The 14,656-nt window shown below is 40.7% G+C and overlaps 1 protein-coding gene across 7 annotated transcripts; it reads right to left on the reverse strand.

Annotated features, from left to right (window-relative positions):
* Window positions 1–1,034: 1,034 nt before the first annotated feature.
* ZNF181 (zinc finger protein 181) lies at window positions 1,035–14,547 on the reverse strand. 7 transcript variants are annotated; one of them, XM_041746113.1, is made up of 6 exons: window positions 13,963–14,466; window positions 13,659–13,801; window positions 8,176–8,296; window positions 7,834–7,920; window positions 6,678–6,841; window positions 1,035–6,557 (listed from the first exon to the last, which is right to left on the reverse strand). In XM_041746113.1, the coding sequence occupies exons 2-6, from the start codon at window positions 13,665–13,667 to the stop codon at window positions 5,361–5,363; spliced, it is 1,578 nt and encodes a 525-aa protein (XP_041602047.1). In that variant the 5' UTR covers window positions 13,668–13,801; window positions 13,963–14,466; the 3' UTR covers window positions 1,035–5,360. The 7 variants fall into 7 exon arrangements, with proteins under 7 accessions (XP_041602047.1, XP_041602044.1, XP_041602043.1 ...); XM_041746110.1 differs by lacking the exon at window positions 13,963–14,466 and adding an exon at window positions 14,473–14,547 and having other exon boundaries at window positions 1,035–6,841; XM_041746109.1 differs by having other exon boundaries at window positions 1,035–6,841; window positions 14,399–14,489.
* Between the last annotated feature and the right edge of the window lie 109 nt (window positions 14,548–14,656).

Raw genomic sequence — 14,656 nt, forward strand, 5'->3', positions numbered from 1 at the left:
ATTTTCAAAATATTGACAATGCACCTGGTTACCCAAGAGCTCTGATGGAAGTGTACAATGAGATTAATGTTTTCATGACTGCTAACACAATATCCATTCTGCAACCCATGAATCAAGAAGTAATTTTGACTTTCAAAATCTTTTTAAAGATTTTATTTATTTGAGAGTGAGAAAGGAGTATGAGCTGGGGGAAGGGCAAGGAGGGGCAGAGAGGGAAAGAATCCCTCAAGTAGACTCCAGCTGAGCAGAGAGCCCAACACGGGGCTCTATCCCAGGACCCTGAGATCGTGACCTGAACTGAAGGCAGACACTTAAATGACTGAGCCACCTGGGCACCCTTCAAGTCTTACTATTTAAGAAATACATTTTGTAAGGCTATATAGCTGCCATAGATAGTGATTCCTCTGATAGATCTGGGCCAATTAAATAGAAAATCTTCTGGAAAGAATTCACTCTTCTAGATGCCATTCATGATTCATAATTCATGGAAAGAGGTCAATATCAACATGAACAGGAGTTGGAAGAAGTTGATTCCAATCCTCATAGAGGACTTTGAGGGATTCAAGACTTCAGTAACTGCAACGCAGTGGAAATAGCAAGATAACTAGAATTAGAAGTGGAGGCTGAGGATGTGGGGATGGCTGCAATCTCGTGAAAAAAAGGCTGAGGAGTTGCTTCCAATGGATGAGCAAAGATGATTTCTTAAAAACAGAGTCTACTCCTGGTGAAGATGGCGAAGATTGTTGAAATGATAGGAAAGGATTTAGAATATTACATAAGTTAGTTGATAAAGCAGCAACAAAGTTTGACTCCAGTATTATTTTTATTTTTATTTTTTTTGACTTCAGTTTTTTTTTTAATTTTTTATTTATTTATGATAGTCAAAGAGAGAGAGAGAGGCAGAGACACAGGCAGAGGGAGAAGCAGGCTCCATGCACCGGGAGCCCGATGTGGGATTCGATCCCGGGTCTCCAGGATCGCGCCCTGGGCCAAAGGCAGGCGCCAAACCGCTGCGCCACCCAGGGATCCCATTGACTTCAGTTTTAAAAGAAGTTTTACTGTGGGTAGAATGCTATCAAACAGCACTTCATGATACAAAGAAGTCGTTCTTGAAAGGAAAAGTCAATTGATGCAGCAAACTTCATTGCTATCTTAAGAAATTGCCACCACCACCCCAACCTTCAGCAACTGCCACCCTGATCAGTCGGTAGCCTTCAACATCAAAAGACATCCTCCACCAGCAAAAAGATTACAACTTGCTGAAGCTCAGATACTGTTCAGCACTTTTAGCAAAAAGGTATTTTTCAATTAAAGTATGTACTTTTTAAAAAAATATGCTATTACATACTTAATAGGCTGTAGTATAAACATAACTTTTACATGCACTGGGAAACCAAAACATTCATTGGACTCACTTCATTGCAATACTTGCTTTATTGAAGTTCTATCACCAAACCTGCAATATCTCTGAAGTATAACCATAGAAGGCAATTGCTAGTTTCAAGGGGGTGATTCAACCCCAGGAATTTGGGTGCAGAACTGGAAACATTGAATTGCTTTTGAATGCTGCATATTAACCCCTTGGCTTACAGTGCAGGTTACATTATACAATTTAGGTGCACATACAACCATGAGGCTCCGTTGCTGCTGCTAACTATATTGTTTATAATTCTTTTCCTACCTACCTTTAATGCCAGAACTCTTACTTTCTTTGCCTCTCAAGTCACCCAGTCTTGTCATTCAATGGCTTCTTCATCAGAGATTTCCGCCCCCTTACCACAACTGCTTAAAGTCCTATTTAAAGTTACTGACTCTCCTTTGGCACCCAGCACAGAACTAGTCTCCCAGGAAGTGTTCAGTGGTAAGTGCCTTGGTTCCCTCAGGATCTGTACCAGTGACTGTACAATAGGCTCTAATCACATCTAACAAAACGAATGAAGCTGCTCTAACTTTCCAGGCATCAGTGACATTCAATAACATGGTCATAACTTGACAGTGAGAGGAGCTGCATTCAGCCTAGAGGACCTTGTACTCAGAAGTGATACTGAAGGCTGTTAGGCTTTTGAATTCACTGGGTAAAGCCTGATCTCTCCTCCATAGAAGGACCTGATGCCTCCTTCATTCTGCCTTTTCTCCAAAACACATCTTTAGAGCACCTTCCTGTAGCCCAGGTGAGTTGTCTCACCTTCTCCTATCTGCTACTCTTTGTGTCTCCTTGGAGTATTTGGGGTAGGTAAATGTATTTCTCCTGAAAATGGCTCAAATACCAAAGGAGAATTTTTCGGAAGGAAACAGGAGTGTCTTGTAAGAACCTCCAAAAAGTGATACAGTAAGTAGGTAAGAGCGACAAGCAATTAGGAAGGCCCACTAGATTGACAGATTAGAAAGATGAAGCAGCCACGTGAAGATGATGATGAAATTAACAGGTAATATTCACTGAATGCTTTTGAAGTACCAGGCACTGTAAATATTTTATACCAATTAAGTTACTTATCTTCATTATAATCCTCTGAGGTGTTACCATCACCATTTATAGATGGTGAAGTAATTCGTCCAGTCATATAAAGACAGTATACTTGCAACTTGGATTTATATCCAGGTAACACTTATGGGCATATACATGTCACACACACTCTTTTGAGCTCTCAAATGGTAGGGTGTCTTATTTATCTGGCTCACAGTAGATGCTCAAGAAATCGTTAGCAGACATGACTCAGTACGATTCTCCATCAGTGACACTGTAACATCATGATCTTAGCCCAATCTTCCAACAGGATAATATACTCTTCTTTAAGTCCTTCACTATATTCAACTCTTGCTTTCTTCCCCTAGTTTAGTATCATTGCGAAGGCACTTTAAATCAAGAATTTTAAAATGTTATGTGTATTCATGTTTCTTAATTGCCAAAGTATGAATATTTGGGTGAATCCTCTCAAAATAACAAGATAACATAAAACTGTGTAGCAAAAGCAAATAAAATCTAGGGATTAAAGTACTACTTCATCTTTGTAGTATCAGTGTTTGGGAGAGCAGAGAAAGCAGAGAATGGGAGAAACAGAAAGCTTGCCATTATCCTACCACTGTGTATATATATAGTGGCCAGTCTATTCATGACAATGGTTCTGAATTGTTTTTCTTTTTAAGATTTTATTTATTCATGAGAGACACAGAAAGAGAGGCAGAGACACAGGCAGAGGGAGGAGAAGCAGCCTCCATGCAGGGAGCCCGATGCAGGACTCAATTCCAGGAATCCAGGATCACATCCTGAGCCAAAGGCAGATGCTCAACCGCTAAGCCACCCAGGCGTCCCTGGTTCTTAATTGATACCATGCCATGCTTCCTTGTCTCTCAAAGATCCTTCAACATTCTGCAGAATTTCCAAATCTTATAAATAAAATTAAATCAAAGGAAGGATAAATCCCTATTTAAAAATTCACCATCCCATTCCAAACTCACTACCTTGCTATGGAATGTGCTTTACCTCCTGGTTTTCAGTTAAGGTAGCTCATGTATGAGAACAGACTATTTTGTCTAAAGTTGGAAACCCTATCACTCATTCCACATCAGAATTATGTCAGTGATACAATTCCTTTTTAAGATAATTTACTTACAACATCAAATGCCAGAAAACATAACCTGAAATATAAGCTATATAAGTGCCCTTTACTTCCAAGTGTCCATCCAGACAGTGCTAATCGTTGTTATGTTTCACTTTCCTAGTCACAGATAGGAAACCATGGAGCCAGCAAGATTATTCAATTTATCTAAAACTTAAGACTATTTGAAGCCAGCCTCTTTACAAACCATAATTATCTGTCAGGGTTTGGTATAGAAAATAAAAGGTCTCAAGTATTTCAAAAAGACATCTATTATAAGTAACTATTTTCAAAATTGGTAGGCAGGCTGGAGGAAAAATAATCACTGGACTATTTATTTCAATGTAAACTCTCTTAACTATAATCCAGCATGGGAAGGTAACTGTTGCTGTTATCAGTAATGATGCCAGCGGTAGTAGCTCAAAGCCACAGAACTTGACACTAGACACTAGATCATGGAGTCCAGATGCAGCAAACGTGACAGAGCAAGCTGTGTACTTTGCCTAGAATGACTCCCAGAGTGCATGTGCCTGCACAGAGCTATGCAATTAGTACTCACCCTTTAGGATTCAGATTGCAAAGCACATCAACCATTAAGCCTGCTCTGATCTCTTACAGTCTTTTCCTTGATTACGTTCTCACTACACTTGTAAAAATTAAAATGTGTGAAACAGACACCAAAATAATGGTATTCTTAGAACACAGATCAGGCCATTTTTCTCTACCTTAGCTAGTCTCCCACTAAAGGATATAGTAAAGCTTAATTCTTTTTTTTTTTTTTAAGATTTTATTTATTTTTTTCATGAGAGACACAGAGAGAGAGAGAGAGGCAGAGACATAGGCAGAGGGAGAAGCAAGCTCCCTGCGGGGACCTGATGCGGGACTTGATCCCAGGACCCCGGGATCACGACCTGAGCCACCCAGGTGCCCCAGTAAGGCTTAATTCTTCAAGAGGAAAGTAGGAAATTTTGCAAGAAGTATCAGTGTCACAGTGAGAGTATATTATATACAAATTGGTTTTATTAGAGATCAAAAACTTTATTCACACCACCTTTTACTTCTTTTGCAGCTTTAATTTTTAACTTTAAAAACATTTTCTGGATCCACTGGTTGACTAAATATCTTTACATGCCCATTAGCTAACAAAACTTCTATGTAGGACTTGAGTAAAATTGCATGCTTACTGCTATCAGAAAGGCATATTCATTTATAATCTACTCATTTGCTCTCCTGTAGAACTGCTTACAAACAGCATTATTGCAAAGAAAGATTTACACATAATTCCTACATCCTTCATGCTGTTCTAGCATTAATCTTCTGATGTCTAGCAAGATAAGAACTCTTAGTGAATGGTTTGCTACATTTCTCCTAGAGCTCTCTCCAGTGTGAGATGATATAGAATAAGGGATACACTTTGAGACTTCCCAGTTTTTATATTCGTTTTCCTTCTCTCCTGTGTGTATTCAAGAAGAGATGCATATTACCTCCTATGTGTATTCAAGAAGAGATGCATATTCCCATGTTACACATATTGGGTTTTTCTCCAGTGTGGACTTACTTATACCAATTAAGGGCTTAATATGGGCTAAAGACTTTCCTATGAAGGCAACAAATGTTCTCTCTACAGTATGAACTGTGATGGACAGTAAGGCTTGTACCACCGGCTAAAGACCTTCCCATATTCATTACATTCGTAAGACTTTTTTCCAGTATAAATTTTCAGGAAAGATCTATGGCTGAAGTGTATTATGACAAATACTGCATTCATACAGTTTCTCTCTTGTATGATTTTTCACATGTATAATGATTCACGTGGCCTAGAGGCTTTTCTACACTTAGTGCACTACTGGGTTTACCTCCATTATGTATTCTCTGATGGGCAGTAAGATTTGAGCCTTTGCTAAAAGCTTTCCCACATTCGTTACATTTATATGGCTTTTCTCCAGTATGAATTCTCTGATGTACAGTAAGATTTGAACTACAGCTGAAAGTCTTCCCACATTTAATACATTCATAGGGCTTCTCTCCAGTGTGAATTCTGTGATGTTGAAGCAAGGATGACCTATGACTGAAGGCTTTCCCACAAATGCTGCATTCATACGGTTTCAATCGAGAGTGATTCCTTAAATGCATATTCAGGGATTCTGGCTGGTTGAAGGATTTCCTGCATTTTTGACATTCGAAAGGTTTTTCTTCATTATGAATACTCTGATGCTGAATAAGAAATGATAAGCTGCTAAAGACTTTGAGACATTTGTTACATTCAAATTGTTTCTCTATGGTGTGAATTCTTTGATGTCGAGTAAGGTGTGAACTACAGCAAAAGGCTTTTCCACATTCACTACATTCATAAGGTTTCTCTCCAGTATGAATTTTCTGATGGTGAATGAGAGATGACCTATGAATGAAGGCTTTCTCACATATTCGACACTCATACAGTTTTTCTTGTGTATGAATTCTCAGATGTTCAATGAGATGTGAAACACGACTAAATGACTTTCCACAGTTCATACATTCATATGGTTTCTCTCCAGTGTGAGTACTCTGATGATTAGTAAGTGAGGACACATGGCTAAAGGCCTTCCCACATTCGATACATTTGTAAGGTTTCTCTCCACTGTGACTTATCTGATGTCGAGTTAGGGATGAGCCATGGCTAAAAGTCTTCCCACATTCATGGCATTCATATGGTTTCTCTCCTGTATGAATTCTCCAATGGCGATTAAGGATTGATTGTTTGCCAAAGGCTTTCCCACATTCGTTGCATGTATAGACTTTTTCTCTATTATAAGTCTCATCAAGGGTAAGAGATGTGCTCTGGCTGAAAGCTGCCATACTTTCTTTAGAATTCAAAAGTTTCTTTTCACCACCATTGATCTCCTCATTTTTTGTAACAGATCTTTTTGGTAAGCTCTTCTTAAATATATCATGTTTATGTGATTTCCCTTCAGCAGAAATTCTCTGTGGTTCAGAAAGAATAGATTTTAAATGGAAGATACTTCTAAATGCATCGTATTTGTAAACACTTTCCCCAGTGGTACTTTCTCTAAAGGTGAGGGTCACTGGTCTGAAATGTTCTACCTGATTTTCATGCGTCCCATCTATATATTCCCAGTCGTTGTTAAAATCTGAAAATTCATGACTCTGTTTTACAGCTTTTTCTATTTTTACCATTTGGGGTGAATCTTCATCATAAATATCCTCCTTCATTAGTAATTCCTTGTTTTCCCATCTTGATTCCCAATCTGAAATATATCAAGAAAGCAAAACACTGCTTTTTCTGTACTTCTTGAAAAGAAACTTCTATGGTAAGAAAAAGAGATTAAAAAAAAAAAAATAGAGCACATCTCCACCCCCAAAAAGTACATGACTGACAATTCTCATATATTCAATAATTTCTGAACAAAGTTCAAATGGAGCAGAGAATAGAGACAGCTCACAAAGATGGGAACAGAGTGTAATAAGGGAAATGAGTTAAATACAGGCAATCAATATGTGGAATAAAAATGATACTATCAGAAAAACACCACACAAGTATTCTGGATTCCAACCCAACATTCTATTCTGTACCTACATTTATGTAAAAGACCACATTTTGTCTCACAGCCTTGGTTCTCCAACCTTCAATTAATCTCAATGTGCTGTCAGATTAGCATGCTTAAAATGTACAATTTATATAGTAGTAAGTACATTAAAAAGTTAACAATGAACACAATATTCTTTATCACCTCTGAAAGATTTATTAGGCTTTGTGTAGGGTCTGTTTAAAATCATATTATGTACTGGACACTAGGAAAGATTGTTCCTAGAAATTTTTTTATACATTCTTTACTTCCTCTAATACTTATGTTCACATGTGATCTCTGAAGCTCAGTTTTAGGGGAAAGTAATTTCCCTTCTGACAGCCTTTCTTCACCTAAAATCATTGGTACATTTTTCCCTAGGTGGTCTTAAAAAGAACAACTTTCTTTATTTTGTTTCAAATAAAATAACAATTTGAATTATTATGATGGCAAAAACCTTCACTTTTGATCAGATAACATAATAAATAAAGATAATAATTTGGGATGGAAGAATGGCTGTTTTAAAATCTAAGTAAGGATCCCTCACTTTGTGACATTTGGGATCTCTGAAGACAGTATCCCTAAAATATCCTAAAATACCTCCATACTTTCTACAAGGATGTTTAACAAAGACCTCTCTTGCCTGATTCTCCATGACTTATCTGGAAACATACCTTTTGACGTTTTTTTCTCCACCATCCAAGGTTCTTTCCCATCCTCCAGTAAACTGATCAAATATGGCTTAGGTATGGAAAGACCTGCTTACAGGAAAAATATAAAACCTGTTTAAACTGTGGTCCTCATGGAGGAGAGGCCACCATCATAAAAGGAACCAAAGGCAGTTTTGAAGGATGGTCACTGAAATGGGAAGACGAGCTTCAGGGAGGGCACAAAAGAACTCTACACATCCTTGGGAACATGAAATAAAATTTCAGCCATTTACTCAAGAGAATTTCTAGCAATTCTGAGTAACAGAAGATTTCCCTCATTGGGGGTGAAGAGGGAGATATGCTTACCTACAGAAATCAGGTTCTCATAATTCTGGACCATCACATCCTTGTATAAATCCCTCTGAGCAGAATCTAGCCATCCCCACTCTTCATGAGAGAAGTCTATGGCCACATCACTAAATGTCACCTGAAATAGCAAACATATTTAGGCTCAATCACAGCCAAGGCCACTTCTGTCACTGGTTAAGGGGTAAAATTACCCTGGCTATAGAAGAAAGGGAATAAGATTCAGTAGTTGTGGCAATGATCAGGAATCTGATCTAAGTTAAGTAGTAATTGGATGATTACATGTTTGGCATTGTTTTATAATAACGGTAAAAGACAAATACAAGCACTTTGCTTCAGGAGAGTTCATTCTGTCAAAGGAAGAATTCTAAAATTTTTAAAAAGCAGCATTGAACATTTGACAGTATATAGCCAAGTGCTTATTGTGTTTTTTATAGTTTACATGATGAGTAAATAAAAAATGATGATCCACTGAGGCTGAAAAAATGATCCAATAAATTCATAAAAGACACTTTTAAATACAGACACATATAGAACTTATTTATTTTTAAGATTTTATTTGAGACAGAGAGTGAGAGGGAGAAACACAAGCCAGGGTGGCAAAGGGAAAGGGATAAGTAGGCCCACCCAGTGAGCAGGGAGCCGATCGCGAGGCATGATCCCACCAGGATCATGACCTGAGCAGAAGGCAGACACAACTGACCAAGCCACCCAGGTCCTACATACATAACTAAATTAATAAACAAAAACCATTTATGGTATATAATTAAACCTTGTATGATAATCTATAATTAAAATAATTTGAGACTCCTGGGCAAGAGGACTAAAATAGTTTCATGCCATAGGCAGTCCCTGAATTGGACCTTAAAGTAGGGCAAAGAATTAGAGGACACATTTCAAGAAAAATATTTTTTTTTTTTTTAATTTTTATTTATTTATGATAGTCACACAGAGAGAGAGAGAGAGAGAGGCAGAGACACAGGCAGAGGGAGAAACAGGCTCCATGCACCGGGAGCCCGACATGGGATTCGATCCCGGGTCTCCAGGATCGCGCCCTGGGCCAAAGGCAGGCGCCAAACCGCTGCGCCACCCAGGGATCCCAAGAAAAATATTCTAAGGCAATAGTACCAACTCATGATATTATTTAAAATAGCAAAACTTTAGAAAAAGCTTAAACATACAGTAATAGTTTGTTAGTCGAATTATAATATGTACAAAAAACGTAGGCATTTAAATGGCATTATTACTATCTTTCATTGGTGAAACAGACATTGGTTGTGATAAATTTTTCATTCCAAGAGTGGTTGATTCAATATTCTATTACTTTATTTGGATATTTTGCATGTATGTTCATTAGCGATATTGGTTTTTGGTTTTAAAGAGGGAATTTAGGGCACCTGGGTGGCTCAGTGGTTGAATGTCTGCCTTGGGCTCAGGTCGTGATCCTGGGGTCCTGGGATCAAGTTCCGCATCAGGTTCCCTACAGGAAGCCTGCTTCTCCCTCTGCCTATGTCTCTTCTGTGTGTGTCTCTCATGAATAAATAAATAAAATCTTTAAAATAAATAAATACATAAAAAGGGAATTTACCTTTGTCAGGTGTTGGGAAACTATTAAGAATCTGCCAAGCAGAAAATCCTCTCCACAATGTCAAAAAGAGAACAGTTTTGCTACTGAATAAGCATTACAGTAGACTGTAACACACTTCATAGGCAATCACTAATGAGAATGCAAAGACAGAAAGAAATCCCACCCTTATAAAACCAGGCATGTATAACCCACTATATAGATGTTTTCAAAATAAATAATAACTTGTCCTCAAGTAGGCGGACTAGGCATCATCATTTGCAAATACATTTAATCCTAAATTCACCTGGTAATTGGAGTGGCCAGTAGTGTTAATTGCTTTTGCCCCAAGAAAAATAAAACTTCGCCCATCTGTATGACAAATGGGTAGTTAGAACTTGGAAGCCAGGAGCCTAGGCTAAGCTCCCACACAGACAGGGAGATAGAGGTGCAGCGTCCTTCATGTTTTCATTTCAAAGAGATGGCTCCAAGGCCTTAAAGACTTTACTGCCCTGAAAAATTGGCAGAGCCTTATTTAGCTTTGAAAAAGATTCACAAGCATCTCAAAGGGACAGAGAACATGTTTACAGTTACAAGTTTTCCTCAAAGGAAATATTCTAATAAAAGGGGGAAGAAAAAGTTCTTCCCTTTCGGCATGAGGGAAAATTTCTTTTTCCATTTGTACTTACTCTTACCCAGGTATTAAGGTTATGCTAGCCTTATATGAATTTCAAAGTTTCCAATCTTTTCCTACTTTCCGCAATGGTTTCAAATGATTGGTTTTTACAAATCCCACTTTGATAAATCAGATTTAAAAATCAATACTAAGGGGTGCCTGGGTGGCTCAGTTGGCTAAGCATCCAACTCTTGACTTCAGCTCAGGTCATGATCTCAGATTGGTGAGATTGAGCCTCACACACATCAGGCTGCACACTCAGTGGGGAGCCTGCTTGGGATTTGCTCTTGCCTTCTCCCTCTGCCCTTCCCCTCCCGTGCATGCATGCATACTCTCTCTCTAAAATCAATCAATCTTCTTTTAAAAATCAGTATTGTTAATGCATGACACTATATTTTACTCCACCAATGCAAAGATATTTCATATTTTCAGTTTTGAACACATATTGATGAACACCATTGTATTTTAAGTCTAAAAAAGAAAACTCACGTAATCTGATTAATAGATACCCTTTGTTCTTTACTTAGACCAGGGCTTCTTAACCTTGGCATTGACATTTTAAGTTAGTTAGTTCTTTGTTGTGGGAGCTGTCCCTGTGCCTTGTAGAATGTATAGTTCTACATAGTTAGTGGCATTCCTAGCCTCTACCCATTAGACACTAGTAGCCAATTCCGTCCTCCCCCTGCCCAGGCTGTGACAACCAAAAATGTCTCCAGACATTATCAAATGTCCCCTATGGATAGGGCTAAGAGGGACAAAATCACCCCTGTTTGAGAACCACCCCTTTAGAAAATGTTTCCAGTTCCCTAAAAGATTCTCTTTTTTTTTTTCTTATTCTACCTATACTTAAGGTGTTCCCTCAGAGTTTAGTGTAACTTCACTTCTATCTCTGCCTCCCTGGTTCCACGGGCCACCAAAACCAGTTCCAGCCTTGCTTCCCCAGGGATGTGTCAACTCTTTCTTCCCCTTCAATGCGTGGGCTACCTGGGATGTTCATTCATCTTTGTGCCCAGAAGAATTTAGGATATTTGCCCCAGCACTTATCTTAATTTCTTATGCTTTCCTACTTTTCTACCAGCCCTGTACTGCTCAATAAAGTCACTCAGTAGCCACATTTGGCTATATAAGTTTAAATCAATAAAAATTTTAAAAGATTTAAAATTCAGTTCCTGGGTCACTTTAGTCATGGTTCAAGGACTCAAATCATATGGAGCTGGTGGCTACCATACTGGACAGCACACATAAAGAACACCTCCACCACTGTAGAAAGATCTCTCAGTATTGCCCTACATCATAAAGTCCTACACGTCAGTGTACACTCAAACCCACGTATGATTCTTCCTAACAGGTACTTCATAAGGGTCTACAAAATGAATCAAGGGCGTTTGGATAGTTCAGTCGGTTAAGGATCCAACTCCTGATTTTGGCTCAGGTCATGATTTCAGAGTCCTGGAATAGAGACTCAGGTTCCACACTCAGTGAGGAGGCTCCTTGAGATTCTTTCTCTTCCTCTCCCTTCCTCTCCTTCTGCCCCTCGCCGCCCCACTCTCACTCATGCTCTTTCTCTCTCTAAATTAAATAAATAGGAATCCCTGGGTGGCGCAGCGGTTTGGCGCCTGCCTTTGGCCCAGGGCGCGATCCTGGAGACCCGGGATCGAATCCCACATCGGGCTCCCGGTGCATGGAGCCTGCTTCTCCCTCTGCCTGTGTCTCTGCCCCTCTCTCTCTCTCTCTCTCTCTCTCTGTGACTATCATAAAAATAAATAAATAAATACATCTTTTAAAAAAATGAATCAATGAACGATTTTGGGAACTAGTTCACTTTAGTTTTTACTTTAAAAAAAAAAAGTAGTTTTTCAATTCTAGTTATGTAATATTCCCAGGAAACCAGACTCTGCCCAACATGCACATATGCCACTAGTGCCTTCTGTGCACGCTTCACCTTCCACCCCATGGTTCTACCCACCATTTTTTCAAAGCTTATTCAGTCAACAACTATTTACTAAGCATCTGTTTTGTACCAGATACCACTCTGGGTACTGAAAACAGTCAACAAAAAAGAAAAAAAAATCCCTCCCAGAAGGAAGACACAAACAATGACAACTCTGTTTACTAAACAAAGAGTGTACTATCTAGTGAGTGATAATCACTGCCGGAAAACAACAAAGTAGTGAGGAGGAGAAGGGATTGTTAGAAAAAGTTGACTGCAGGGAAGTTTTACTGAGAAAGTAACCACAGAGCAAAGCTGTGAAGGAGGAAAGAATGCAAGCTTGTACCGATCTGGGGGAAGACTGTTCCAAGCAGAGGGTACAGCAATTTCCAAGGCCTGGAAGCAGTAGCCAGTGGCTAGAGCTCACAGGGAACAAGGGGACACGGAAGATGAGATCAGAGAGGTAAAATCCTAACTGCACAAAGCTTAAGTCACTGTAGAACTCTAACGTCTGAGTTAGGGCAAAGAAAGAATTTTATTTTATTTTTTTTTTAAAGATTTTATTTATTTATTTATTTATTTATTTATTTATTCATTCATTCATCCATCCATTCATTCATTCATTCATTCATGAGAGACACAGAGAGAGAGACAGGGGCAGAGACACAAGCAGAGAGAGAAGCAAGCAGGCTCCATGCAGGGAGCCAGACGTGAGACTCCATCCCCGGTCTCCAGGATCAGGCCCTGGGCTGAAGGCGGCGCTAAACCGCTGAGCCACCTGGGCTGCCCAAAGGAAGAATTTTAAGCTGAGGAACGACAGGACGGTGACAGTGGTGGTGGCTGTGACGGTGTAACCGTTGGTCGGATTCTGTGTATATCCTGTGTTTTAGATCCAACTAGAGTGTCTGAATGTAAGTCATAAGAGAAAGGAAAGAATCGAAGAGGACTCCAAACAGCTCGTGACTTGAACAACTGAAAGGATTGATCTACCACTAACTGAGACCACAAAATACCGCTTTGACAACCAGAAAGCAAATAACCCAAAATTCCAAACCTGAATTTTTGAATTTTAATAAAAACAAAAATTTTGCTCAAACAGAGACTTGGAGCAGAAAAATGGTAGAAGACAGGAGCAATGAGAGGAGACAGCACTTTGGAGCTCTTCTGGGGGCTGCAACCTTTGCTACAGTGAGAGGAATCATCCATTCGGTCCCTAAACGGAATAGGAACCGGCAAGAGACGCAAAGCAAACATTCAAGAGTCCTGCTAAGGTGTTTCGGGAAGATCCGGGGGGTGGGACACCGACGACTTACCTGGAACATGACTTGTCAACACAGTCCTCCTTCCCAGGCTCTTGTCTTAGAGAAGAGTAGTGTCCTGAGAAGGCAGATCAAGAACACACACAAAAAGGAGCCATGAAAAGAACCGAGGCTTATCCTGCAGCGCTGGGACACATCTGCAAGGAAAAGCACACCGGGAATCACCTGCTAGGGCCGCATTCTCCCCCGGAACCAGCAGAGCGTTCCGCCGCACGTTCACCAGGTGCCAGCGGCGTGTGAAACCGACTACGACGTTCTTTTTTTTTTTTTTTTTTTTTTTTTTTTGAGACAGACTCACAAAACAGCAGTGATAACGTCACGAGCTCGTCGGGTCTTCGCAACTACGCAAGACAGACATTGACATATGCCGCGTTCCTTTCCTAAACGATGGGAACACACACTCGGCGGTACTGGGCCAGTCTGTGGGAGGCTGCACCAAGGCAAGAGCGTCGCCCAAGAACCAACGCGGACCGGGTTCTCTTTGGGTGCGCACGCTGCAAAGCGACACCCCTTTTACCGGGCGGACGGGCCCAGGGAGCCAAGGCCCTGCCGGGACCCACACTTGCCTCAGTCCCCGGCGGGCCCTCCCTGGCCCTGAAGCCCGGGCCCCGGGGATCCCGGGCCCGCCCCTCCGCGTACTTGACACGCGGGGCCGCGGAGAGAGAGGACCGCGGCCGCCGCCGTCGGGAGGACGGCGCTACCCGGGGGGAATTCCGCCGCCTGCCTGAGATTACCGCGCGGCGGACGGAGGACGGAGCCCGCACAGGAGCGACATTTCCCAGCTTCCTCCGCCTCCGCGACGAGTTACCTGCGCCTCGCACGTCGCCCCGTAAAACCACACTTCCCAGAAGGCTGCGCGTTCGCGCGCGCTTTGGGCGCCGGGAGAGAAAGGCGCATGCGCCTTCACGAGGACGCGCACGCCGAGCGTCAAGAGGACGGCAGGGCCGGCCTCCGCTTGCTTCTTAGGTACAGGGGCACTCAGGGCACGAAAC

Source organism: Vulpes lagopus, chromosome 2 (genome assembly GCF_018345385.1).
Source record: "Vulpes lagopus strain Blue_001 chromosome 2, ASM1834538v1, whole genome shotgun sequence".
NCBI lineage: Eukaryota > Metazoa > Chordata > Mammalia > Carnivora > Canidae > Vulpes > Vulpes lagopus.

What these genes read in the sequence shown, in the direction of transcription:
- ZNF181 (XM_041746110.1), bottom strand. An exon ending in TGAGAACCTGATTTCTGTAG is followed by an intron (nt 7,921 to 8,175) that starts GTAAGCATATCT and finishes TTTTCCTGTAAG; the next exon opens with CAGGTCTTTCCATACCTAAG. An exon ending in GGAGAAAAAAACGTCAAAAG is followed by an intron (nt 6,842 to 7,833) that starts GTATGTTTCCAG and finishes GATATATTTCAG; the next exon opens with ATTGGGAATCAAGATGGGAA.